A 25,092-nucleotide genomic window follows, 5' to 3' on the forward strand; every position below is an offset into this window, starting at 1 on the left:
TCTAGCATTTCTGAATACAATCTCATATTGTAAAATATGTGTCAAGGTCTCTGCAGCTATAATTCAAATTGTCAGACATAAAGTTTATTTGCATTTTATTTAACGCATTGTCCTTAGTCACTTACTGTAAATAAATTGCCACAACTTCAGTTTATTGCCATGTCTCGAGTTGACCTGTGACAGAGCAGCGTAGTTAACCTTTAACATAACATTCGCATTAACCTGTAAGCAATATCAGTTCAATAAATGAACCTTTTCTTTACTTGGCAGTTGGCAATGTATACACATTCATAAGATTGATTGGTCTCATTCACTTCTGAAAACAAACTCAAAAATTATATATATTTTTGGAGTTATGATTACATCTGTAACTCGAGATTATCAACCGTTATCATCTGGTCAATAGATTTTTGTAATAACCTTATGATTACTTCACAATAACATTTTATAACCTGACTTTAAATAAGGACACAGCATAACTCACTTCTTTTTGAACTGAGATTAATAAACAAACGCCAATTGCAAAGTAGCTCTGTTCCCTGAAGGCATTAATAATTGCTACTGCCAATTATTGCACATTGCCATTACTGATTCTGTCTTTGAACTCTTGGGGGGGGAGATTACAACACTGTAAAAGATACGCGATATGAGGTTAATTAGCATTAAAGGTAAAGTACAACCTGAGATAAAAGTCTAATAATCTTTATCCTTCAGCTCCATGAAAGCAGGACAGTCTTTATGCAACAGGTTTAAATTTCCCTCAAACAGGTGAAAGAACTGCTTAAGATATAGAACAAAATCAACCAGATATGCAATTATGCATGTTTGAATGACCATATCTCATTTGTCATCTGCTGTATTGGATGATGTTAAATGATAAGATCGTATTATATTACTGTCATGTTTTTGAATGAGAAAAACTCCCCTCTATAACGGTGTGCTTTTTAAAAACACAATAATGACACATTGAACACAATCTAAATTATTTAAAAAAATTAAAACTTTAATTCACTTTTTGTTCTTTCCTTCCTACAGGTAAACATGGAGTCTTCTCATTCCTTCAGTAACCCTTACTAATATTAGGCATCCCTCGCACAGGATAAAGAATATATGCCTGCCTGTGAGTGTTGATATCTGTCCACATGTGTTGCTTCACTATTTGCATTCAAAAATACGTTGCTTAAAAGTTACAACACCACCACATAGATTCTACATGCTATTTGCTAGTCCGTCTACGAGGTTTCCTATGATCGCTCAGTATTACGCTAGCAAAGCCTATGTTGTTTCAAATACACAATATCAAATTCTCTGTTTTAGTGAGTTTGACAGTCAACTGGGAATGGCAAAAGCTTGAGGCCTAATTTTTTAAGAGAATCATATATATATATATATATATATATATATATATATATATATATATATATATATATATATATATATATATATATATATAAATTACTCTGTCACTATATATACACAAATATATACATATATATCCTTTTTTGCATTCTTCCTTTTTGTGTCCACTTCAAAATGAAAAATGGAGCTCAGTTTACCACTTGTAGACTCTAATTTATTACATACAGAACAATGACCATTTCCCAAATGTATTTCCTTATCCTCAGATCTGAGTCACTGCACCACTACGACAAAAAAAAAAAGCCTCAGAGCTGATATAAACTTGTACTGCATAACAGCATAACAGATGGTCGCTTTCATACTGACTGTTGCGGCCAGATAACCTGCAAGTTTTCTGCCCTTTCTTCACTACTGTAAAAGCACTCTACTTCATCATAGGCTCATCTGCCTCATTGGGTCTGAGAGCATTATCATTATCATCAGTTCAAAACAAACATTGCTTGATGAATAACGCAATCGAGGTACCTTTGCAGTATTTACTTGCCAGGCACAGTGAGAGGCAGCATTTCTCCTGCAGACTAAAGCGTGACTTTCCTCTCTCATTTTGGTGTAGTCACTTTGAGGTGGAAAACACAAACACACCCAGTCTGCAAAGATGCAAAGGGAGGAGACGGAAGATCGCTTGTTTATGTGCCGCTGCGGCCATCCTTGCGCTGCCGAGGGAGGAATGTTGTGAATGAGTGAGGCAGCAGGGCAGCTGAGTGAGACTAACAAGTGGTTGCCATGCAGCAGCGGCGTGTGCGTTGCTTTAGGGAGAGATAGAGATAGGGAATGATAATGAGCAGGAGGCAGCAAGTAAGGCGGCACAAGGATGAGCAGCAGCATCCCTGAGACGCATCCAGTCTTGAGCTTCCCTCCCTCGCCTCTCGGCTATTGCTTCCTACCTCTTTGGATTTTTTTGTTTTGGTGAGACACGAGGCTTCAACATGCTAATAGTGGTCGGTTCCATGGATATATTTGTGCGGTGTCTGAGAGGGAGGACCTCTGCAGAAGTGCTATCAACAGGTCTGTGAATAGCACCATAATGACGGTAAGACATCTGCTTTCCCCCTCAAGACACTCTTCTCACTCTCTCTCGCTCCCTCACTCTCGCTCTCTCTTGCCATGCATACCTGTGTCTTACTATTCATCCTATTTTCCTCTCCTGTGTCTTTCAATTCATTCCACCATCTATTTTATTCACTTGGGCCACCTGCTGCTTGGAAAGATTTGTGGACAAATGAGTGACAGAGGTTGACTTGCAGCAAATGTTTGCATTCGTTGTTTTATGCCTAATGGAATTACACACTGTCTGGCAGACATATGCGCCTATGCAACAGGTCATGTTTCCAGAAAGTAACATACAGTCCATAGCGCCATGCCCCAATGCGATGTTTTCATGGTTATTGCTTAGCCTGTGTTTAATATCTGACGATAAGCACTGCGACACACTGGGATTCAAACTCAGCTCAAAGCTATGTGGTCATGCTTTGGGCGAAGATGTCTTCTTATTGCTGTAACTTCATGAAGCCCCCCCCACCCCCCTCACACTCACACACACATACAAAATTCAGTGTTTTACCTCCTTCAATTTCTGCAACATTGTGCCAAGGTGGAGCGATCGAAGTTTTTCTCCTAACATAACTGAAAGAAGCTATTTATAGATTCCTTCACCCTTCATGAGTCATGGTTAGTTCTCATGTGCATTGCAAATAATCTATATTGAACATATTGCCGAGACTTCCGTACCTTTATTCCTCATGATTAGTAGCGTTGCAGGCTGTTTAAATGATCTGCACAAGAGTCCCAATCTGAAGCCATCACGTCATCTCTGTCTAGGTAACATGCAACCAGTGACCCCGTCAGAGGAGAGATGAGGCACCGAAGTGTTGATTTACAATGTGTAGCGTCCACTACAACCACTCCCTGGCTGCCATGAGCGGAAACGACATGATGGCGCACTCCCTGACTCTGGAACAGAAGACGGCGTTTGCCTTCGTAGGAATGCTACTAGTGTTCCTGGGACTGCTGATAGTGAGGTGCTTCAGGATCCTTCTGGACCCCTACAGCAGCATGCCATCTTCCAACTGGGCAGACGGCATCGAAGGGCTGGAGAAAGGGACCTTTGAGTATGCCCTGACTTAACACAGGGGCACCGACATCCGTAGATGTCCTCACAAACCTTGATTATTTTAGGCTTTCATATGTATTCAGTCAATCGGTGATGGAACACACACACACACAAACGCAACACTGTTATTTACTTGACTAGGGTTGCAAAAGTAAGTTTCAATCAAGTGCAACTGAGGAGAATGTTCGAACTTCGATATTTCACTTGGGAATCAATAGGGAGTTGATATTTAGTTTCGGGATCAAAATATAGTTGTTCTACAGATTATCCGTGCCATGTGATAGCTGTGGTCTCTGAGGGCGCCTGCAATAAATTGTGTGGATGAGACAGAGGAATACACAGTGTGATTTACAAATGGAGATTTGGTTGTTTTAAAGAAAATTATTCTACAGGATTCTTCATTTTGGTTTACGTAATGTTTGCAACTAACTTACAATTTTGCAAACTTTACGTTCTGTCTGTTCATTCCCATCCAAAGTTGTCACCATTGAATGTTTACAGAATTTCAGAACCAACATGTCTATGATGGCCCAAAAAAAGACAATATTCGGCCACCATCCTCGACTTGCATCTGAACTTGAGTGACATCTTCAGACTTTCCATAAAGTTTAGAGGTGTGCTTTTAGGATTTGTTTTTCATCCTTCTTCTAGAAGCACATTTGTGAGGCTATTTCTATGCTTCTGATTTTGTGAGAACATTTCTGGATGGCACCTTCGTGTTCCAAAATGAATGCGCACCAATACACAAAGAAAGGTCAATTGTGGATTAACTTGACTGGCTTTAAATGAGTCCCGAGCTCAACTCTATAAAACATCTTTGGGATGAATTAGAGTGGAAAAGGAGAGCCGGGCCTTCTCATCCAACATCAGTGCGAGACATCGTAAATGCCTTTCTGGAAGAATGGTCAAATGTCTCGTAAACATTCTCCTAGACCTTGGGGAAAACATTCCCAGACTGAACCTTTGTATGAAGAACGAGATGTCCCCTACTATCATATGCAAGTCAAGGCAGGTGAGCAAATACTTTTGGCAATATACTGTAGTGTTGCTCTTCTCTTCAGTCAGCCAAGAATGGTTGGTTACTGCGTCTACATGGTGTGGGAGGGAGTGTGTGGCAAATGCTGTGTCATATTCTCCTTCAGCTCATCAACTGGCACGGAAATGGCTGAAGCTCCCTTTAACCCTCGCCCAATAGCTGAATGTGTGCAGACGATCACAGCAAGAGGAGGACGCGCAAGAGTTGTGCGGTACACCGCTGTATTATTCCCATGTAGACTCAGGGATAAGTTTCCAAAAGTGATCTCTGAATGGAAAAAAACGACTGCACATCTGCACGGCAGAATCCGTCCTGCACAAGAATGTACGCGATTGGATACAGGGTATCGATGTGAAACTATCATTTGGATTGTGTAGGCCAATCAAATCCAATCCGCCAGTGAATTAAAGACATGCTGCTACTGCTGCTGCTATATACGGATCGGTTTGAGAAGCCACATAAGGGACGGCAAACTGATTTGTATTATGGTGTTACTGTTTCTTAATGATGCAAACTTCAGAGTTTGTACTGCTGCTGTTGAATGATGGCTTACTGTTTGGTGCCAAAGTCTGAGCGAAAGAAACACGTTTACTATCCATTTCATCTGTCCGGAATGACAAATGATAAAGACTGTCTGTCAAGAATCCTGTCCAAATGTTGGCTGGTGGAGCTGAAAGAACAAAATGAGGATTAAGGAGCAGGAAAGGATTCGTTTTCGATCTTTTAGTGCTGCTAGACTCTCACGACCTGTCTGCATAGGAGAAGGTCACATTGGAAATGGACATTTATGAGCACTGTAGAGGAAGCCGTTGTCTATTCTCAGCCAAGCCCATTCCACCCTCCAGACAAGACAAGACAAGACTGGATGGTTTTAGACTGTGCATCAGTCACGTGGCAGGCTGGTCAACGTTTGGAGCGTTTCCTTTGCAATTATCTACACTTTCTCCGTAGTGCTGTGAATCTGCCTTACTGTGACCTTCAATGGGTTTATGTGCCTTCATCTAGAAACATTAGAGCTCCTGTATATGTTGTGTGGGCCTGCGTGACATATCATGATGATAGATATGCGGACCTGTTGCCTACTCAGCTGGTGGAAGAGTTTCTTGATGACATTCGACTCAATGATGTAAAAATAAATGGAGTTTCTTCACTTAACCGTGTGAATTAGGAAGCTTTGTGTGAGAAATAAAGGTATGCAGTCAAGTTCTTGTAGATCAGACGTGTCAAACTCATTGTTGTGCTGAGATATTTCTACAGATACAGAACACAATTGCCCCTGCAATGATTGACAGAGGGACAGAAAGGCGATAGATAGATAGATAGATAGATAGATAGATAGATAGATAGATAGATAGATAGATAGATAGATAGATAGATAGATAGCAAGTAATAGGATGGTTCATATTACATTACCATTGAACTGACATATACAGCACCCTCTATAATTATTGATACCCCTTGTTAAGATGTCTTTAACTTCTTTTCTAAATAATATACAATCAAAATGTTAAAAAAAGGAAAATCCTAAAAGTACATTTAATTTAGTTGGGGAGAAAAAAATCCCACCTGTACGTCACAATCATTAGCAGTGATGTTTATACTTTGTACGACTCTTTTTTGCTAATAAAACAGCACCTTATCTTCTCCGACAATGATTCACAAGAAGGGAGAATACAGAAAGAGTGATATTCTACCATTTCTCTTGACACGATTTATGTAAATTATCCAGCAAGTTCGGTCCGCTCCTCTGGATTCTCACCTTTAACATTCTCTCCACAGGTTTTCAAAGGTTTGAGGGACATATATAATAACATGCATTGCCTATCGGTTCACATGGCAGGCATCTTACGTTGCCTCTTTTACTGGCAACTTCTCTTTTTTTTTTTTACTGAAAAGACGTTATTGGTGCTTTTTTTTACGTCATTGTGTATGGAATCATGAGAGCTTCATGGACAGCAAAACTCACAGACTGCATCGACTACTCAAGAGAATATATTATCCCAGGATCCCGAATGGTGACTTTCATAATGATCTCTTTCTTGATTGACCTTTCTTTTATTTCATTGTTTGTGGCTCTGAAAACATGACACAGATTGATCTTTGAAAATAGGGCTCTGAGAAATACATTTGGAGAAATTTTATAATTTCATTCTTAGCAATGAAATGTGCAGCTTCTTCCAGACTTATTGGGACAGAAAATGATGTGAAAACGAAGCTGAGAAATTCAAGCATTCATGCTAAGCGTGCTTAGACTTTGGCAACGTAAGGTGGCCGCCAGTGGCTACAGCGATTAATGGGCAGCATTAGAAGTCCTGGTTATTTTATGCCCGTGGGTTGAGCTCTAAAAAAAATGGGATGCCCATGAGAGGAGCTTGATTCTCTGCCTGGTGCACCATGTCCACAATTTTCAGTGTGGGAGAATGTTTCTGCAATTGAAAAAAAGAGGCTTTTAACTCATTTTAAACAGGGGTGCCAACAATTATGGAAGGCGCTATAAATTGCTAAAATGACAAAGAGCACAGCTGAACATTCATCAAAATGTCAAGCAACTGTGTTCCTGCATGATGATTGACATTTTACAGCATTTTACTGTGGAAATCTGCACTTAGACTAAACTAATATGGTACTAGACAACAAAGACTGGCCCTTGGAGAAATCAGCATTTTAAGGTCAGAGAAGGTGATTAGAACTCAACTGTAATCACAGTAGATCTTTGTGTTCATTGAACACTTGTTACAAAGTGTAAGCACAAGTAGACAAATCATGAACCTTAGCTTTTACTGATTATAAATCATAAATTTTATCACTTGTGGTCTTCGGACTGCTCGAGCCTTTTGTGTCGTGATAAGATCACATGGTACAGTAGCCTTTATTTTGTTTTTTAAACAACAAAGCTGTTTAAAGAGTTCTCAGTTGCTATAAAATCTCAATTAATCAACTTAAAAAACAGCGATTCGAAAATCAGTGTCAAAGCTGGTCATGTTATTTGTACCTAATAAAAATTACCACTTGTCTAGCTCAATCGCTAAATGAGTGCAGCAGCTTTTAGCTAAGAAAAAAACAAAACATATGCATTCAAGAACACAAATGGTGAGACGTTTGCAGATCCTGCATATGTTGACAAAGTTGAGCTCATTTATTCCTGCATTGACTATGTCATCTGAAATATGTAAAGTCAAGTTAGACCTAACTAGGTGGGCCCCTTTTACTGGATCGATAAATAATTATCTACTGACTGCAACATAAATAGGTGTTCTTAATGGTCATAAAAGTATTTTGTTTAAAAACTTATTTTCGGAAAGTTTCCAATGAAGAATACTGCAGAGAGAAGTAATTTTGTTTTTTGGGGGGGGGCGGGGGCATCTATTGTAAAATTATTAATTTCACAAATAGAGTTACATGTGTAATTAAAAAAAAAAAAACACAGCTTTGATTCACGCTACATTCAGACAGGACGCGAGGTGAGCGTTTATAAAACCCATGTAGGAAAATATCTAATGTATGTTATGACCCTTGAAGCAACATATTTAAAGTATTTAAACACAAACAATGGGGCAACATATGCTTCCTGAAAAGTAATGATTTTGGCGATACGAGCATTCTCTTTTTATATCTGTATTTTACTGGCCCGAGGTGGTTAAGGGATGCACTTAAGAAAGAGCAGTACAATGTCCATTAAATAGAAGCAAGAATGAAGAAAAGTGATTAATCATTTACATTACATGTACTTACTGTATGTCAATAGTGCATGCTTTTATAAAACACAATACTACAGTGCTATATTTTCTTTAACAACTACATTGTTTTGTTTTGGAGGGAGGCATTTCCATTTTTTTCAAAGAGTAAACACTATTTGATTCACAGAACTAATTCAACGAGTATTTCAAAGCTACCACTGTAGTACACAAAAACAGTCCACTTTCACTGAATCAGCAAATCCATGAGATATATTTAAAAAGGATATATGTGTGTTACTTCCATAGTTTTACAGTACAGAAGTAAAATAATTGGGAGACACTGACAGAGTCAAAGCAGTGGTAACTTTTACTGACAGATTTTTTTTTCTCTGCACAGTGTACACTTTGCGTTTGTTCACATTGCAGTGAGGAAATGCTGCAGTGTACCATCTCCTGAGCCCTTTCAAGAACATAATGAAGATTTCCTGCCTGCACCGTTACAGCCCGCACAGTTTCGAGTGCTCGGCCTACTGCTAAATCCTAAATGGACTATACAGTTGTTTGAGGTGACCTGCAGCCTCTAAATTAAGTCAGACAAAAAAAAAAAAAAAAGAGTCTGGTGGCGCTGCCAATTTGAAGGATGTTTATGTCCAGACGGAAGGCAGCAAGCAAGGACCAGGTGTGTCCACCGTGGAAGACTGCAGTCTCTTTTTATTCAATCTGTGTTAATGTCACCACTAGTCTTTTCTTTTCTCTGAGCTTGAAACAAATATAAGAATTGAAAGCCTGGATGCCACAGTGGAAAATTTCCTCTCTTCAGCATGACTCATTCAGTATTATTCCTGAAGAAAATAGCTAAAGTCACTGTGTTCCAATTCTGATAAGTTTTATTGCCACAGATTCCTTCCTTTCCATCAGTACACAAAACATACGCTGGGCTACTACTTCGTTTCATTGCAAAGGAGCCTCAAGGTCAGATTTTGAGTCATTAGACTGCCTTTCACTGGTGCATAAATCTTAGTGTGTGTCGGTAATAAGGAAGCTTGCCCGTTAAAAAGTATTTTAAAGGCAGTTCAGGAGTCATGTGTTCCTACAGAAATGCCGCAGGCATGTTCCTGTAATTCATGGTATCACATTAACTCTCATTTTATGGCTTATTTGTCACTTCAAGTCAATCCACCAAATTCACTTCAAAGACTTTCCTGCGGCGAATGATGACAAATAACTTGAACAGACTCACGATTAAAGTGACTTTTCAACTTTTTTTTAGCCTGTTATGCTGCTGATCTAGATTCATGAATGCGACAACCAATGCATCTGTTACCTCTGCTTCTTAGCTTTGTGAGCTTCCTTGGTGGGATTTTCCTGTCGCGTGATTCATTTTCTGGTCAAAGGAAATACCCATAGTGCCATAAAGTGCCACCGTTGAACAACATGTTACCTGCACTTCAGATTATTAGTAATCAATTCACTGGAGCTCAGGCAATGAGCTCCGTTATCTCTCATTTGGCATTTTATGACTTGGTTAATCGTTAAGCAATGCCTTTGTGATGGAGCAAGGACATTTGTGACAGCCGTTTTCTGAGGGTTGATCCTTAGCGTTAGCCAATCGCTGAAATAGCTGGCATATGACCCTAGGGTGTAGGGTATAAAAGGGCCGTCAGAGATTAATCAAGTCGATAAAGAAGAAGGAGTTCTTCAAAGAAGTTTGACTCAGGAGTATATATGTCCATAAAGCGGTTGAATCTTCAAAAAGATTCTTGGATGCCTGAAGATATCAAACCCACGCAAGTGTTTTCCCCTTGAATTTTTAAACCCGAGAAGATCCTTCATCGTTCCTGATGGAGAAGGTCAAGTCAAGCAGCGGGGAGCATGTTAACCTCGCTTACGATTCCACTCTGGATGGACCGCCGGTCTATGACAAGGACGATGATTTCCGGGCGGTCCGGCCCTCGGTGGTCAGCGCCTTCGGTCACGACACTTTAGACCGGGTGCCCAATATTGACTTCTATCGTAATGCGGGCAGCGTGAGTGGTCACCGGGCCGTGCGGCCGTCGCTGCAGGAGCTGCATGATGTCTTTCAAAAGGTGAGTCATCGTTTTGTCCTCATTCATGATCTGCATCACGTTGTGAAGAGAACCCTGTTTCTGACCCTTATTTTACAATTCATGACAAGGTCCTAACAGAGCACCAGAAGCTAAAAAAGTATTCATAGTAGCAATGAGACGAGATTGCCCCAAAGTCTGTAAGAATTTCGAAACGCTTGTCAAAATGCCTTAAGATTAGAGTAAAACATTAGATTCTTCCTCAACATACATCTCCTTGACCCTCCTTACTTGGGAACCCCTTCTTCAATTTCGAAGTTTCTGTTAAAAAATCGATGAATAATCTCTCCAAGTAGATGAGCCAAAATAACTGTTGCCGTAAAATTCATGCAATTAGAAAAGCAGTAGAATGGAGGATGGACGTCAGCCACTAGTTTTGTTGTACGTACTCATGTAAAAAAAGGACTTGTAAAAGTGGAACCACTGATTCAAGTTCTTTAAATGAGATTAAAAATGGACCAATATGATATGTAGTCTCTACACACAAAATAACTATATTAACTTGGTTAGCGCAAAATTAACAGACATGCTATGAAAACATATTCCAATAGTTTTGCTTAAAAAAAAAAAAAATTCTCTCGAACGTTTTGCCTGTCATGAATCCTCCCTGGTCCGCGCCGCTCCTGTCCCAGTTTCATTTTCTGCCTTCTTAAAACCCCAAGATCAGAATCAATCAATGACCTCTTAGTCTTTTTATCTATTTTATGTCTTACGTAGTCATCCGAAGAAATTAAAAAAGTAAGGAGCATATAAAATACAAAGTACAATGTGTATCTATCTTTAGTTGTGGGTAGTAAAAGTAAAGATCAGTCAAAAAACTAGATACTGTAAAGTTCAGACACCTAAAACAATCCACAAAGTTCACAGATTAACTTGAAAGACTTGTGAAAAAAAGGCATGAGAAGTTATTCCATCATTTGAGTATTTGACACGCTTAAGACTTTTACAGCTTTTTTTTTTTACCTTTTATGACGCTTCCTATTGCAAAAGAGATGGGCTAATAGGTCATTTGAGTTTTACAGGCTTGACTATGGTAGCCTTCTGGACTAGTTTTCAGTATTTCTCTTGGCTGTCAAATTTAAAATAAATTGAAAAATGTGCAAGGTTATCCATCAACAAAAATGCCACAAACAGTTCGCTAAATGACGAATGGCCACGATACATAGTTTTGAACTATTTCAAATTAAAATTGCACACTAGGGTAATTTATCGCATTGAAAAGGACACCGGCAGTCTGACAACAACGAAATTAAACGCATGAGTGAGCTCAGACTAAACGAGATGCTGGGGAGTCGTTTAATGCTCTATATTTATCTTCCTAGAATGCTAAAATTAGTTTTGTCTTTTTCTCTTTAGTTCTCAAGGGCAGACACACAGCAGCTTAATGGATTGACAAATGATATATCAATCTTCATCCTGACGAAAAAAAAAAGCACATTCTACTTCTAAGTAAACCTCATTAAGGTAAAAGTGCATGTTACTCCTCTCTGATGCCTTTCCAGCAGAATGGAGCCATCTCTGTCCCAGACACCGTGGAGGATGATTATGAGGGGAGCAATGGCACCCCCTCGGACGACGTGGAGTCTGTTGTTCCCCTTGACAGTGGCAAAGGAGCTGTAAAGTTCGGCTGGATAAGGGGGGTCCTGGTAAGTTTTGGTGGGCCGTGACAGGCTCCAAATGCTTTATGAAAGCAGAGTCCACAGAAAGGCCATGGGAATATTTATTCAATATCCTACGAGCGCGCTGAACTGCCCCATGCACTAATAAGACAATTCTGCACGCTAATAGAGTGACTTGGGTGCACTAGTGGAATGAGAATTTCTTTGTAGAGATGTTTTTTTTTCCACTACAGTATGACATTTCTGTGCACTAGTAGAATGACTTAAGTATGTTAGCACTGAGGCTGAACTGTGCACTGGTTTTCAACTGGTGGTATTATAAAATTCCACTGGTTAAATTCTAATGCTAGTAGTTAAAAGGGTTTATAAAAGACACTGCGTAATTGTATTATCTTACAACAATAGATCAAGGCCTTCACCCATGCTATTTGTCATCCACAGGTGAGATGCATGCTGAACATTTGGGGTGTCATGTTGTTCATCCGCCTGTCCTGGGTGTTTGGCCAAGCTGGCTGGGGTGAGTCAGTGTTGTTGGACAAAATGAGTCCAGTTCAACATCTGATTGGGATTTTGTGCCACTGATTTTGCTATTGGCCTGCAATTGAAGTATTCTATTGTGATAAAAGCAATGAAGGTCCTAATTTCTTTATCAGAAAGTGACAGGTCATGGGCAAGTTTTTCTGCTCAGCATGTTATGTCAAAACATTATCAGGAAATTTTACAAGAAAGTTAATTTTGCACTTGTACTGCATTTGAGAAAACTAGGTTTGATTTCACAGATCAGGTTTGTTTTGCAGAAGTATAAATGACCCATTAAAAAAAAAAACCACCTTTTATGCTGTGTATACTTTATATAAAGTAGAGGAAATGGAGACGGGGAGTGTTTTCCTTGTTCAAGAACATATTGATCAGCACCAGCTTTTGTTCTAAACTATTTGGAATAGCTTGCAACGACGTGGCCATAATCGACAGTTTCAGTCTCCTTTGGGACTCTGTGCAAAGGTGACCGTGGGTTTGATTTTTACAGTGTGTTTAATAAGAATGCATGATTGCTGATTGTTTACATTTGAAAAAAATAATGATTTTTGCACATTCCAGGTTTGGGAATAGTGGTTATTGCTCTCAGTTGTGTGGTGACAACAATCACTGGCCTTTCCATGTCAGCCATTTGCACTAATGGTGTGGTCAGGGGAGGTAAGTCATAACATCTCATAAGATACCAAATAATGAGCTGCATGAAGATGAATTATCTGCTTTGTGTGTGTGTAGGCGGGGCCTACTACCTGATATCTCGCAGCTTGGGACCAGAGTTTGGTGGTTCCATCGGCCTGATATTTGCCTTTGCCAATGCAGTGGCTGTAGCCATGTATGTCGTCGGATTTGCAGAGACCGTCGTGGAATTACTCGTGGTGCGTAAAAAAAATGCTGCTGGTCAACGCACAAATGTTTTATTCCATTAGTCCAGCACTCTCAGAAATGTAAACGAGCCATTTTAAAAAAAATAAGCACCTAGCCTACCAAAAGAAGGAGTAGATTCTCATCTTTCACCAGCAAATTCCGTTCTTGAGTAAATCAGCTGTAGGACATGGGTCAGTTTCACGAAAACCAAGGTGGAGCTTTTTCTGAAAGAAAAAAAAATCATCAATATTTTTTCCTTGTATCTTACCTCCAACTATAGAATAAGAACAAAAAGAAGAGTGTGTAAGGGCTTTTGATTGCATCATAATGATTTATTGATAGACACAGTAGGGGGACACAGTAACAGTGCCCGCAAATGTATTATTTTTTTTAAGCGATTCAATGGTTAATACAGGGAAAGAAACAAACTGCTACTGTAACTCATATGTGACATAATTGTGTTCTCTCGCTTCAGGAGCATGATGTACTCATGGTGGATCCATTAAATGACATTAGAATCATTGGAGTCATCACAGTGGTGCTGCTGTTGGGCATATCTGTAGCTGGAATGGAATGGGAGGCCAAGGTTAGCGTCACATTGAGTGTTTAGTTTGGAAATCCTCAGGCATATTGTGGGAATGTTTATGCCTTGTATTGCACTAAATTAAACTAAAGCCTATTGCCACACACAGGCCCAGATAGTTCTACTCTTCATCCTACTGGCGGCTATTGTGAATGTATTTGTGGGCACCTTCATTCCTCCCACCGCTGACAAGAAATCCAAGGGGGTATTTAATTATGATGGTAAGAAAACAACTCGACAGACTTATAAACGAACATTTTGAGCAATTTCAGAAAAGCCGTGACTTGAGATAAAAATAATGTGCTTGTGTTTTCAATAATAAATTAATAATAATAATAAATTGCGCTTTTCTTGGACACCAGGGAGTCAGCAAAAAAAAATTGGCAATGCAGGCACAACAAAGACTAGCTTTGCGACTACTGTAAGTATAGATATGAACATTGGTAGATATGATATACGTACGCCCATTTCGAGCTGTGTGCCTCAAGTGACGCTTATCTTGTTTCAGCACATTCCGTGCGTGTGGACGGCAATCAAACAAAAAAAAAGAGAACGAGACAGTTATGATTTAATTTCAATATCTGTATAATGCCTGCATCCCTGCCAACATGGCCGCCATGAAGGCACAATGTTTGCTGGGCTGCTACTGTATGTTGCCGTATCTAGTGACCTAGTGATTGTCAGTGACTCAGTAAGATGCAGTGGTATTGTAAATGTATTGGGGTTATAACACCGCAATTATCAATGCTAATCGTTCGCGTGTCATTGGTGTTTTCCATGGTGTGTCAACATTAATCAAGCAGTGCCTTTCTTTAGGGATTTGTTTGGCTGTTTTAAATACCAAAAGTGTTTTTTTTTTAAATGTATGTTAAGTTTGACAGTAAACCTCAATTGGGCATGGCATTAAACAGCTTAAAGCCTTTTTGCTTTGACAATTTGGTCACTATTTTCCTAACTGCGGCTTATTGTGGAAAAAAAATGTTGAATTGAGTTCACCGTCCCCATACAGTATCTCAAGTTAGTGCTCGCAATTCAAAGCAAAAATACTGGATAGATTAATCATGACAACACTGTAATATTTAGTCCAAGAGCACTTCTGATGTAATTTTCCCTGCATTTTCCTTTCCAGTGAATATCTTCTTAGAAAACTTTCCACCGGCTTTCCGAAATCAAGAGTCGTTCTTTTCAGTGTTTTCCATATTTTTCCCTGCTGCGACCGGGATCTTGGCAGGAGCCAACATTTCCGGTGACTTACGGGTAACTTTTCCCTCACAAACAAATAGACTAACACTCTGTTTTCTTTACAGAAGAATATTATTGCCATTTTATTAACTACAAATGTAATATTGGCTAACAAAGATTTGTGTTACTTTCCAGGATGCTCAGGCAGCCATTCCAAAAGGCACCTTATTGGCTATTCTGATCACGGGTATCACCTACTTGGGTGTGGCTCTTTGTGTCTGTAAGTACATTCAATTAAAAAAAAAAAAAGTTATTTGAACCTGTATAGTGAACCCTCAGAACAATCCATTTCTGGATGCAGTTCAACCATTTGATTTAATTTCAATGCAAATGATTGCCATTACAACAATGTTATCTTTTTCTCTGATCAGCTGCCAGCGTTGTGCGTGATGCGACAGGAAACATAACTGATCTCATCACTCCTGGCGTAGCATGTGGAGATTCAGCCGTTGCTGCCTGTGAACTTGGCTACAATTTTTCTTCCTGCGCAGTTGAAAGCTGCAAGTTTGGCGCAATGAACAGCTTCCAGGTAAACACCTCTTCCTGAGGGCTGACAGCCTCAAATACTGGATGAGGGCTCTAATGAAGCGCTCTTCTTACTGATGTATCCATCAGGTGATGACTTTGGTGTCAGGCTTTGGTCCTCTCATCATAGCTGGAACTTTTTCAGCTACACTCTCATCCGCTCTGGCTTCGCTTGTTAGTGCTCCCAAAGTTTTCCAGGTCAGTCATTCCCAAACATTTCATAAATATGGAACTACAGTGGAGCTTTGAGAAACATGTGACCCGGCTTAAGTCTTTCACTAAGTGCAGCGCCTCTTGAAGGTGAAACATCATTTTTATTCCTTTAACGGCCCGGCGAAAAACAACTGTAATGCGTTTCAACCACATTGCACCGACGACTGAACACTGACATATTATCAAGTCCCACCATGATATATCTGATATAGAAGGTATTTTCACCTTTAAAGTTCACTATATTTTCAAGATATATTTACGAGTATATGACATTCAGAAGTCTCAGGAAAATTCCATGATCCTTGGTGATCGGGTGTTTGAATAAATTACTGGCATTTCCATTCATTACAATAGCTAAAGATGATTTGTGATGCGGCAATTTTACGTTATAAGCGTGGTCCCGAAATAAATTAAACTCAAGGCACCACTGTATACAATTTCAAAAAAGAGGTCTTCTTTGGATACAATTCAAGTACTTCCTTAACTCATCATTTGTTCTGTGCCTCAGGCGCTGTGCAAAGACAACATCTATAAGGCTCTGCACTTCTTTGCCAAAGGGCATGGCAAGAACGACGAGCCCATCCGTGGTTACATCCTCACATTTTTCATTTCTGTGGCCTTCATTCTCATCGGTTTGTTCAACAGTACTCATGCTTATCTTGCGATGCAGTATTTAAAACTAAAAATGAAGCTATTCTGCAGTTTTAAAATTGAAATGGTTGTTTTGTGAATGTTTCGCCAATAAGTAAATTTTCTCATCTCCCCAGGGAATCTCAATACCATTGCGCCCATCATTTCAAACTTCTTCTTGGCATCTTACGCACTTATCAATTTCTCCTGCTTCCATGCTTCCTACGCAAAGTCTCCAGGTGGGTACATGGTGAACTTTAAAACACTACAAGTGCATACTTAAAGTTGACTCAGAATTCACCCGCTAGTACATGTTCAAAAAGTTAGTTTGGGAAACTGTACATTTGCTGCACTTTGTTTTTTTTTTTGTCCCTTTTGAACCATTTATTCACCTTTTACATACCAATGTATGTAACCGTCACACACTGCAGTTTATTGTCTACCTATAAAAATGACTTTGTTTCACTCTGTCGTCTGGTGCTAGTTCAACATTGCAAATGAGAATTTGTTTCCAATCACCTTACGTCAAATTGGTTTAAAAAAAAAGTTTGATGTGGGTCTTATTTGATGTCATGAGAATATGCAAGTTTCATTAATGTTGCTGAGGTGAAATGTTTATCTAATCACTTGAAATTACCGTCACACCTAACATGCTAACCTTGCTCATGTTTCACCAGGTTGGCGACCAGCATACAAATTTTACAACATGTGGTTGTCCTTGCTGGGTGCTGCTCTGTGCTGTGGTGTCATGTTTGTCATTAACTGGTGGGCGGCGCTGCTCACTTACGCCATTGAGATCCTCCTCTACATATATGTCAAGGTCAAGAAGCCAGGTGAGCTGTTTTGTTTGTGCGTAGACTTGTTTAGCCCTTTACCTCCAGTCTGTTGGCACTCACCCATTATGGTCCTCTCCAGACGTGAACTGGGGCTCATCTACTCAAGCAGTGACGTTTGTCAGTGCGGTCAGCAATGCTCTGTCTCTAGCTGGAGTAGAAGATCACGTCAAGAACTTCAGGTAAAGATTTTGCAAGTAAAAAGAAACAGTTACATCATTTACAGTTCTGTTTTTTGTTTTGTTTTTGATCGAGGGCCAGCCATTTATTTGTTGTCTGGGCCTGCAATGGGATCTTACTTGACCTGTCATCAAGGCCCAGCTTGATAGTTTTGTGAGAACAAATTTGCAATAGAGTTTAATTTGCATCAATAACAACTGGTAGACCAGGTACTACATTGTTGATTGGTGTATTTTATTGACGTTTCATGATGACGAGGGTTTTTAGACTGTCCGGTTGCGCTTCGGACACATTGCCCTAACACCCTTGAAATGGGTGTAAACAAATCAAATTGGAAAAGGGTCACTTTAACCACTGGGTTTAATCAATCCAGCCCAAAATAGCAACATGTTGCCATTATTTGAAATAAAGTGTAGTTGCTTGATGTGACACATACTCGTTTTCTTCAGGCCTCAGATCTTGGCATTGACAGGGGCCACTCGGACCAGGCCAGCCCTGCTAGACCTGGCTCACTCTTTTTCTAAGAACTATGGACTCTGCCTCACCTGTGAAGTGTTTGTGGTAAAGTCCCGCTCTCAGATCTTATTGTTGTCCAGTGGTAAAAGATTTGTGTCGCGCAGCAAATGCAATTTATGTCCACATTAATCTCTCCAGGGTCCGAGGGTTGAGGCCTTGCCTGAAATGAACACTGGCATGGAGAAGAATCAGCAATGGCTGAAGAAGACCAAACGTAAAGCATTTTACGCCGCTGTAAATTGTGACAAATTCCGGGACGGAGTGGAGACCCTACTGCAGGTCAGCCTAATAATGTGATGCGAAAAAACAAACCAACTGACCCAGAAAAATCTATTTTGTTAAAGTGTAACTGGAGAACGAAACGTACACATAGCAGAAGCTGTTTCTATTGACCGTTGTTGTCCCTCAGAGATACACCGAGTATCTATTGCTATGCTTAGAAGGATCTGCCAAGATGCGCAGAGAGTTAATGAGAAGCAGGGAAACAATCTTATGGCTTCCACTATCACACCTCACCTCAGATAAGGCCTTGTTTCATTGTCAGGATTTTTTACTTCAAACAGTAAGTCAGTTTAAAGGTTATAATTGATTAACACTGTGCTGGATGTGGGCCCCAGCTAGACACAGGATGTGCAGATTGATCTTGTGGCAGTAAAACAGCCCAGCCACACAACTTGGTTTGGGAAACTGCATAACTTTTTGGTCATTTTGTTTCCTCATGTAAAACACAGAAATATTGTGTTCTCCGTAATTAACAGTATAATCTGAGGCAAGTTTGATAGGCTCCATAACAATTATATATACAGGTTGCAATTTGATTAAAAAAAATAAAAATAAAGATATTTTTAACATAATTTGGTTCGGTTTGACAGTGATGCAAATTGATTAGGTGTGGAAACAATGTGATAGCTAACATTTGTTGATGTAGATGAACCTAATCGTGAAGTCTTTTTAACCACACCAAAGACTATAGACTGTATCTACAGGTATTGTTGGTTTATGGCACTAAAAAGAAAAAAACAACAACAACAACAGAATCCCATATCAGTTTACAGATTTTTGGACATGGCCATTTAATGAGCTCTTGCATTGTTTTAGAAATGAAAATTGTAAAGCCTCGTGCAAGCGACTTGTTGAGTCACGATAACTAATCCACAATGCTACAATCGATTAATGGAATAGAATAAATGAAAAGAAATGACGTAAACATGTAGTCAAAGTACAGAGCTAATGTAGGTTATTTCTCCACTATGTAATTGTTGCGACGCTCGCCCATGTTTACAGGCCTCAGGTCTTGGCCGCATGAAGCCCAACACATTAATGATGGGCTTCAAAAGAAACTGGCAGACTTCAGGTTCAGAAGCAGTCCAGAGTTATGTGGGAGTGCTGCAGTAAGTTATTAGCATATATCCTCACACACCTCCCACACAGTTCTTATGAATAAATTAAGCAGAGCAATTACATGCACTTAACTGAAATTTGTTTTTTCTGACAGTGATGCCTTTGACTTTGAATATGGAACAGCAATTTTAAGGATAAACCAGGGACTTGATGTTTCTCATATTATTGAGGCAGAAGGTCAGTATACAGTATTTTTATAGACACCATTTATTGAGTCTTAAGGAGCACTATCTGGGACAATCTATTTCTTATATGAAAGACTAACAAAGTTCACTGCTAGCTAGCTTCAATACATGTAAGTGGGCTTTCGAGAGTGTTAAGCGTTATTGTGGATATAGTTTGCAGCAGTATAGAATTACCCCTACCAAATATATGACAGCAACCTCAATAATATCCAAATGTAATGACATATCGCAAATGTTTTCTTCAGATGAAATGCTAAAATCAGCGAAGGAACAACAGGAGCTGGAAAGTGATTTCACGTCAAATGGAGGCAAAGGGAAAGGATTTTTCAGGAAGTCAAGACCATCCTCTCAGCAAGTGCTCACCACCCGAGGTAAGGTTAAATGCATTCTATTTGTAAAGGCGGCATTAAGAGATAAATCTTTAAAAAAAAAAACACTACTTTAATTCTACTGTCTTGGATTTGAAGAGCATTTGCCAAATGGAAGCAATGTCTTTCTGTCTTGTTTTGGAAACCTCGCCAGAGTCCCATTAGGATATAAGAAATCTAAAAGATTTGTCTAGGGGGGTAATCCAATACTCCATTTGTTCCAGCATCTCTGTACACAGACACACATTGGCACACACAAGGGCTGCATTTTGCCAAGATGACAAGCAATGGTGGAACATAACCCAAATACAAATACTTTGCTTAGGCAGTTTTTTTTTTTTTTCTAATGTCGATTCATGCATCTGTACTTCTACTAAAATACAGTGCGAGTACATTTGCCTAATCTGATGACAAGTGTCTTGTTGTTTGTACCTAACCCGCATTAGGCCTCTGTGGAACTTTAGAGCTGAAGGATGTCTCTTCCTGCTGATGCACAGTCATTTCCTCCTCCGTCTTCCCTCTCCGCATTCACTCAGCTATTTACAATGCCTCATCTCATCCAACTCTCATGCCTCCAATCTTTTGTCTCCCGCTCAGTATCGGTGTGCGGCCCCCCACCACCACAGGTTGCTAAGATGAATGAGAAGCTGGTGCAGGCCAGTACTCAGTTTAAGACCAAACAGCCCAAAGGAACACTTGACGTGTGGTGGCTCTTTGACGATGGAGGTGGGTGACACTTGAGATGTTTATGTGTACGTCTATGGAATATCTGCAGCTACATTGCAGCTGCATATTGCATCAGTGAGGGACAACAAATTGCTCACCCATTAGAGACTCCACATCATATCATATCATCTAAATTTTCTCCACAAAAAAAGCAACTTGTCTCATGGTTCTGCCTGCTTTCTGACAGGTCTCACTCTGCTGCTGCCCTACATCCTCACCACCAGGAAGAAGTGGAACAACTGCAAAATGAGAATTTTCATTGCAGGGCAGCCCGGACGCAGCGAGATGGATAAACAGGAGTGAGTGGAATCAGCTAATTGTTTCACTATCAATTATAGCCTAACGAGCATGGGTCTGATTAACTGTCGATGTGGTGTGCCAAGGGCAAAAGCATGAAATTAGAGGAGGTGTTCCCTGGTGGTGAATAAACATACATTTAACAGTTTATCGGTGTACCTTTTCTGTCTTGCAGGATGAAGTTGCTGCTACATAAGTTCCGAATTCAATGCACTGACATCATAGTCATCGATGACATCCATATCAAGCCTCGTAACGAAAGGTACATGTTAGAAAATCATCTTGGTCCAACGTCTGCCCTTGGTGCCCCATGTCCTCATTTGTATGCTCTCAGCTTAAAGAAGTTGGAGGACATGATTGAACCTTTCCGTCTTCACGAGAGGACCAGAGACAGTACTCAGGTTGAGGCTATGCGGAAAAATCAGCCTTGGAAGATTACTGATGATGAGTTGGATGAATTTGAGGAGAAGGTATGTGAAGCTCGCCAAATCTTGACAAACTGTTGATTTCAGAATGTCATTTAAGTGGTCTTCAAGGCAATCTTCGGTGGAGAAAATGAGCAAAAGCATTACGTTTTCAGAAAAAGTTAATGTGTTCTCTCTGAGGATTGAATGTTTGACACCCCCAATAGAAATAATTTCACAATTGAATCACTCGGAGCAGAAAGAACGCAAACTATGTGACCTGTGACATTGCCACCTGCTCTTTCTGGAGATGATTATTGGTTGAAAGCCAAAAATGAGCAAAACCGCTTCTGCTTTACAGACCAACCTGCAGGTTCGACTGAATGAGTTGCTTCAGGAGAACTCCAAATCCGCTAACCTGATTGTGGTGTAAGTAGAACCGTTCGAGCACTATAATCACTTGAACTCATCTGTTGAAGAGTCTGACTCGGAGTGTCTGACCCCTCTGCAGAAGCATGCCTATCGCACGAAAGGAAACCATCTCTGACTTCCTCTACATGGCCTGGTTGGACATTCTGACCAAGGACCTCCCACCCACCATCCTCATAAGAGGCAACCACAAGAGTGTGCTCACCTTTTACTCATGAGAGTCTTGCACAGGAATGTGTTTGCTTGAAGTGAATGCTAGTGCTGTGATGATAAGCCATGTTCAAGGACCGTTCCAGAACCTTTAGATGTGAAACAAAAGTGAAGTTACTAATCAGCAACACTTATCTTACTACAGGGTGCCATCACGATATCAATAACGGACACTTATGGATTGTTTTAAATGCATAAGATGCACACATCAAACATTCTGCATCCACAGTCTCAGATCCCTTTGAATAAACACCTGGGACCTGTTACTGTGAAATAAATGTAAATAGTAGGAGTCTCACCGTATTAATCTGTATTTTTGGGAATAAACAACTTTGTATCAATGATTTAAGACCATGGATTGCAATAACACATAACCTTATTTTTTTTTGTTTTAAATTCAAAAAAATGTAAAATACTTTCTTAAGTTTACCCATGGCATATGGTTTTTCATTTTCGATATATTTAAGGTTTTGTTTAGATAACCATTGTTTCATAATCATTCTGACTTTATGCAATGTCTTTCTATTTAAGTGTACTTGTGTGTGTACTTGAAAAAAATCATTTTAAAATAAAATTAATTTGCAGTTGTCAATTTTGTCTGTATTGTTTGCTTATATACAAGTGGTCCATCTGCAAGTGGCAAACGAATGAGGTGGCTTCAACTACCACATTCAATATGGCGGGGAGGGAGACGTGTGCTTCAGCGATTAAAGGCTAAGCTAGTTTACGTGTCTGTATTGTATTACGTTTGTTTGCAGACATTATGACACTAATGTTTATGTGTCCTCGCGCTGTCAGAAACGTGTTCTCTTTGAGGAGGCAATTTCACTCTCGAATGATCAGTCATAACAAAGGCAAGCACCTGAAGAAGATATTATCTTACGCTTTGCTACGTGACGTTAGCTTCATTAGCAATTCGGTGAGCGTTGTGTTAAGCATACTGGAAACCTGTATTGAAGACTGAACGTCGAGACGACAGCAACAATACACATGGTTTATTCTGCTATTCTTCTACGCGAACGTATAAGCAAGGTTGGACGCGGTTCTCATCTGTTTGCTGCCCTTGTCGTATTTACAGAAGGACTCTCGCGACATAATGGAATTGACGTAGATGTTCAAATGAGAAGAGGGAAAAATTCGGAGGCGGGGCTAACTGCAAGCTCAGCCCGCGTAATTTATCAATGAACCGGCGGGAAGACGTTCGTAGATCATTGCAGTCGTTTTACTCCAGAACCGAGTGAAGACATTTCACTTTTACTGTTGTTTTATTTTTGCTGTTTGTTTTTTTGCATTGTACCGATCCTAACATGCCTGTCTCCATGCCTATCCCAGATGTTGCTGATGCCACCCAACTTTCACCATCGAAAAGGTTCAAACACAACCCTTCCGAGGGATCCGTTCTTCGCTTCGCCAAACTTTCGGAACATGCCACGACACCCACCAGAGGCTCCTCAAAAGCTGCTGGATTCGACCTCTACAGGTTACTTTTCATTCATTTTTCTAAAATCCTGCACAAATAACTCAACTGGCAGCCCTTGACATTAAACAATACCCATTGCTCACAATCAAGATGAAACGATAGTAAAATGAAATAAGATTAAGAAAATTAACTTTCTTTTTTTTAAATTCAGTGCATATGATTATTCAATCGGCCCAATGGACAAGGTCATCGTGAAAACTGACATCCAGATAGCAGTGCCACATGGTTGTTATGGCAGAGTGGGTGAGTTGCTTACACACACGTAAGAATTTTTAAAAATAAAACCCAACCCAAACCCATTTGTATGCAAATACAAAGCAACTTTTTAGGCAGTAATTTTACTGTACTTTCTTTTCAGCACCAAGATCTGGTCTCGCAGCAAAGCACTTTATTGACGTTGGAGGTGAGCGGATCATCACATTGCTCACTCTTTCTACACTACCGACAGAAACACCATTCCTGCTTAATAGGATAAAATACATTAAATTGGGTCAAATATCTTTCATCAGGTTGATTTTAATTATTTCCCTCCTTGTGTATTCTTAGCTGGAGTCGTTGATGAGGACTACAGAGGGAATGTGGGTGTTGTCCTATTTAACTTCAGCAAACAGACATTTGAAGGTACGTTATTGACTTCTCAAAGGCCAACATTTGTGTAAACTATACTACAAAAAACAGGATCAAATATTTTTTCATTTATTAGAAACTATCAAATTGAAGAAAAATGGGACATTAGTTCTATCAAATTTCTAAAATGTTAAAGTTTTTCTCAATTAACATCTAACACATTATTTTGTGTATCCAAACTTCCAGTTAAAAAAGGTGATCGGATTGCACAACTGGTGTGTGAGCGCATCGCCTACCCAGAATTAGTTGAGGAGGAGGTAAGACGCCAACGCACACTTCTGAAAACATGGTTAAAAGATTTTCATGTACAATGATTAATGATTACATGAAAATGTCTTTTTCAGAGACTAGATGACACTGAGCGTGGGACGGGAGGCTTTGGGTCAACCGGACTCAACTGTACCCATTAATGTTTTACATTTTGTTATTAAATATTGTTTTTTTTACATCAGTCTGAGTTAACATCTCTTTAAATCTGAGTATTGTTGAGTCTTAGGTATTTTGCATTTCTCCACATGAGGGCAGTGTATGACAAGGTTTATGCAAAGCTGCCTGAAAACTCCAAGCTTGGCTTGCACAGACTCATACCGATTGAAAAACTTGAGTTGGAGCTTTAGACTTTCTTTAAAATTATAGTGTCAGACAGCCTGACGCAACAGCAGGTATTTCTGAACAGACATTAAATACATATTTCAAAGATATTATTTATCTTTACATAGTAGTGTTTTACCTACTTTGAATGATGGTATTCTGACTTTGACCGTGCCAAATCAATAGAATCATTTTGCTGTTAAGAATTTGTTTCTAATTAAGACTCATTCCCGAGTTTCATGTTCATTCTGTTTCACGTGCACTTACTGAGAGGCGGTCGGTCATCAT

At 39.7% G+C, this 25,092-nt stretch overlaps 3 protein-coding genes and 1 long non-coding RNA gene across 8 annotated transcripts; 3 read left to right on the forward strand and 1 right to left on the reverse strand.

Annotated features, from left to right (window-relative positions):
* Positions 1-143: 143 nt before the first annotated feature.
* LOC148400492 (uncharacterized) lies at positions 144-23,233 on the reverse strand. 3 transcript variants are annotated; one of them, XR_015857517.1, is made up of 7 exons: positions 22,990-23,233; positions 22,102-22,195; positions 18,116-18,258; positions 17,454-17,541; positions 13,485-13,588; positions 13,250-13,391; positions 144-174 (listed from the first exon to the last, which is right to left on the reverse strand). It is a non-coding gene; the product is annotated as an uncharacterized LOC148400492 (long non-coding RNA). The 3 variants fall into 3 exon arrangements; XR_015857516.1 differs by lacking the exon at positions 144-174 and adding an exon at positions 11,304-11,974; XR_015857515.1 differs by lacking the exon at positions 144-174 and having other exon boundaries at positions 11,304-13,391; positions 22,990-23,232.
* Positions 1,999-5,864, forward strand: ctxn2 (cortexin 2). The gene is made up of 2 exons (XM_088371200.1): positions 1,999-2,449; positions 3,238-5,864. The coding sequence occupies exon 2, from the start codon at positions 3,298-3,300 to the stop codon at positions 3,541-3,543; it is 246 nt and encodes an 81-aa protein (XP_088227326.1). The 5' UTR covers positions 1,999-2,449; positions 3,238-3,297; the 3' UTR covers positions 3,544-5,864.
* Positions 9,835-22,631, forward strand: slc12a1 (solute carrier family 12 member 1). Of its 3 annotated transcripts, none has more exons than XM_088371191.1 (26): positions 9,839-10,329; positions 11,850-11,993; positions 12,408-12,483; positions 13,065-13,160; positions 13,236-13,375; positions 13,840-13,950; positions 14,057-14,168; positions 15,077-15,204; positions 15,325-15,409; positions 15,561-15,718; positions 15,805-15,912; positions 16,436-16,559; positions 16,695-16,796; positions 17,235-17,390; positions 17,473-17,572; positions 18,020-18,131; positions 18,225-18,365; positions 19,371-19,477; positions 19,582-19,664; positions 19,918-20,043; positions 20,638-20,766; positions 20,954-21,065; positions 21,239-21,325; positions 21,398-21,533; positions 21,829-21,896; positions 21,979-22,631. In XM_088371191.1, the coding sequence occupies exons 1-26, from the start codon at positions 10,084-10,086 to the stop codon at positions 22,112-22,114; spliced, it is 3,123 nt and encodes a 1,040-aa protein (XP_088227317.1). In that variant the 5' UTR covers positions 9,839-10,083; the 3' UTR covers positions 22,115-22,631. The 3 variants fall into 3 exon arrangements, with proteins under 3 accessions (XP_088227316.1, XP_088227317.1, XP_088227318.1); XM_088371192.1 differs by having other exon boundaries at positions 11,853-11,993; XM_088371190.1 differs by having other exon boundaries at positions 9,835-10,329; positions 21,239-21,533.
* On the forward strand, positions 22,798-24,664 carry dut (deoxyuridine triphosphatase). The gene is made up of 7 exons (XM_088371198.1): positions 22,798-22,960; positions 23,439-23,586; positions 23,738-23,829; positions 23,945-23,989; positions 24,133-24,207; positions 24,400-24,470; positions 24,558-24,664. The coding sequence occupies exons 1-7, from the start codon at positions 22,870-22,872 to the stop codon at positions 24,621-24,623; spliced, it is 588 nt and encodes a 195-aa protein (XP_088227324.1). The 5' UTR covers positions 22,798-22,869; the 3' UTR covers positions 24,624-24,664.
* The last annotated feature ends 428 nt before the right edge of the window (positions 24,665-25,092 follow it).

Source organism: Syngnathus floridae, chromosome 3, assembly GCF_059516105.1.
Source record: "Syngnathus floridae isolate MCC-2025c chromosome 3, RoL_Sflo_1.0, whole genome shotgun sequence".
Taxonomy (NCBI): Eukaryota; Metazoa; Chordata; class Actinopteri; order Syngnathiformes; family Syngnathidae; genus Syngnathus; species Syngnathus floridae.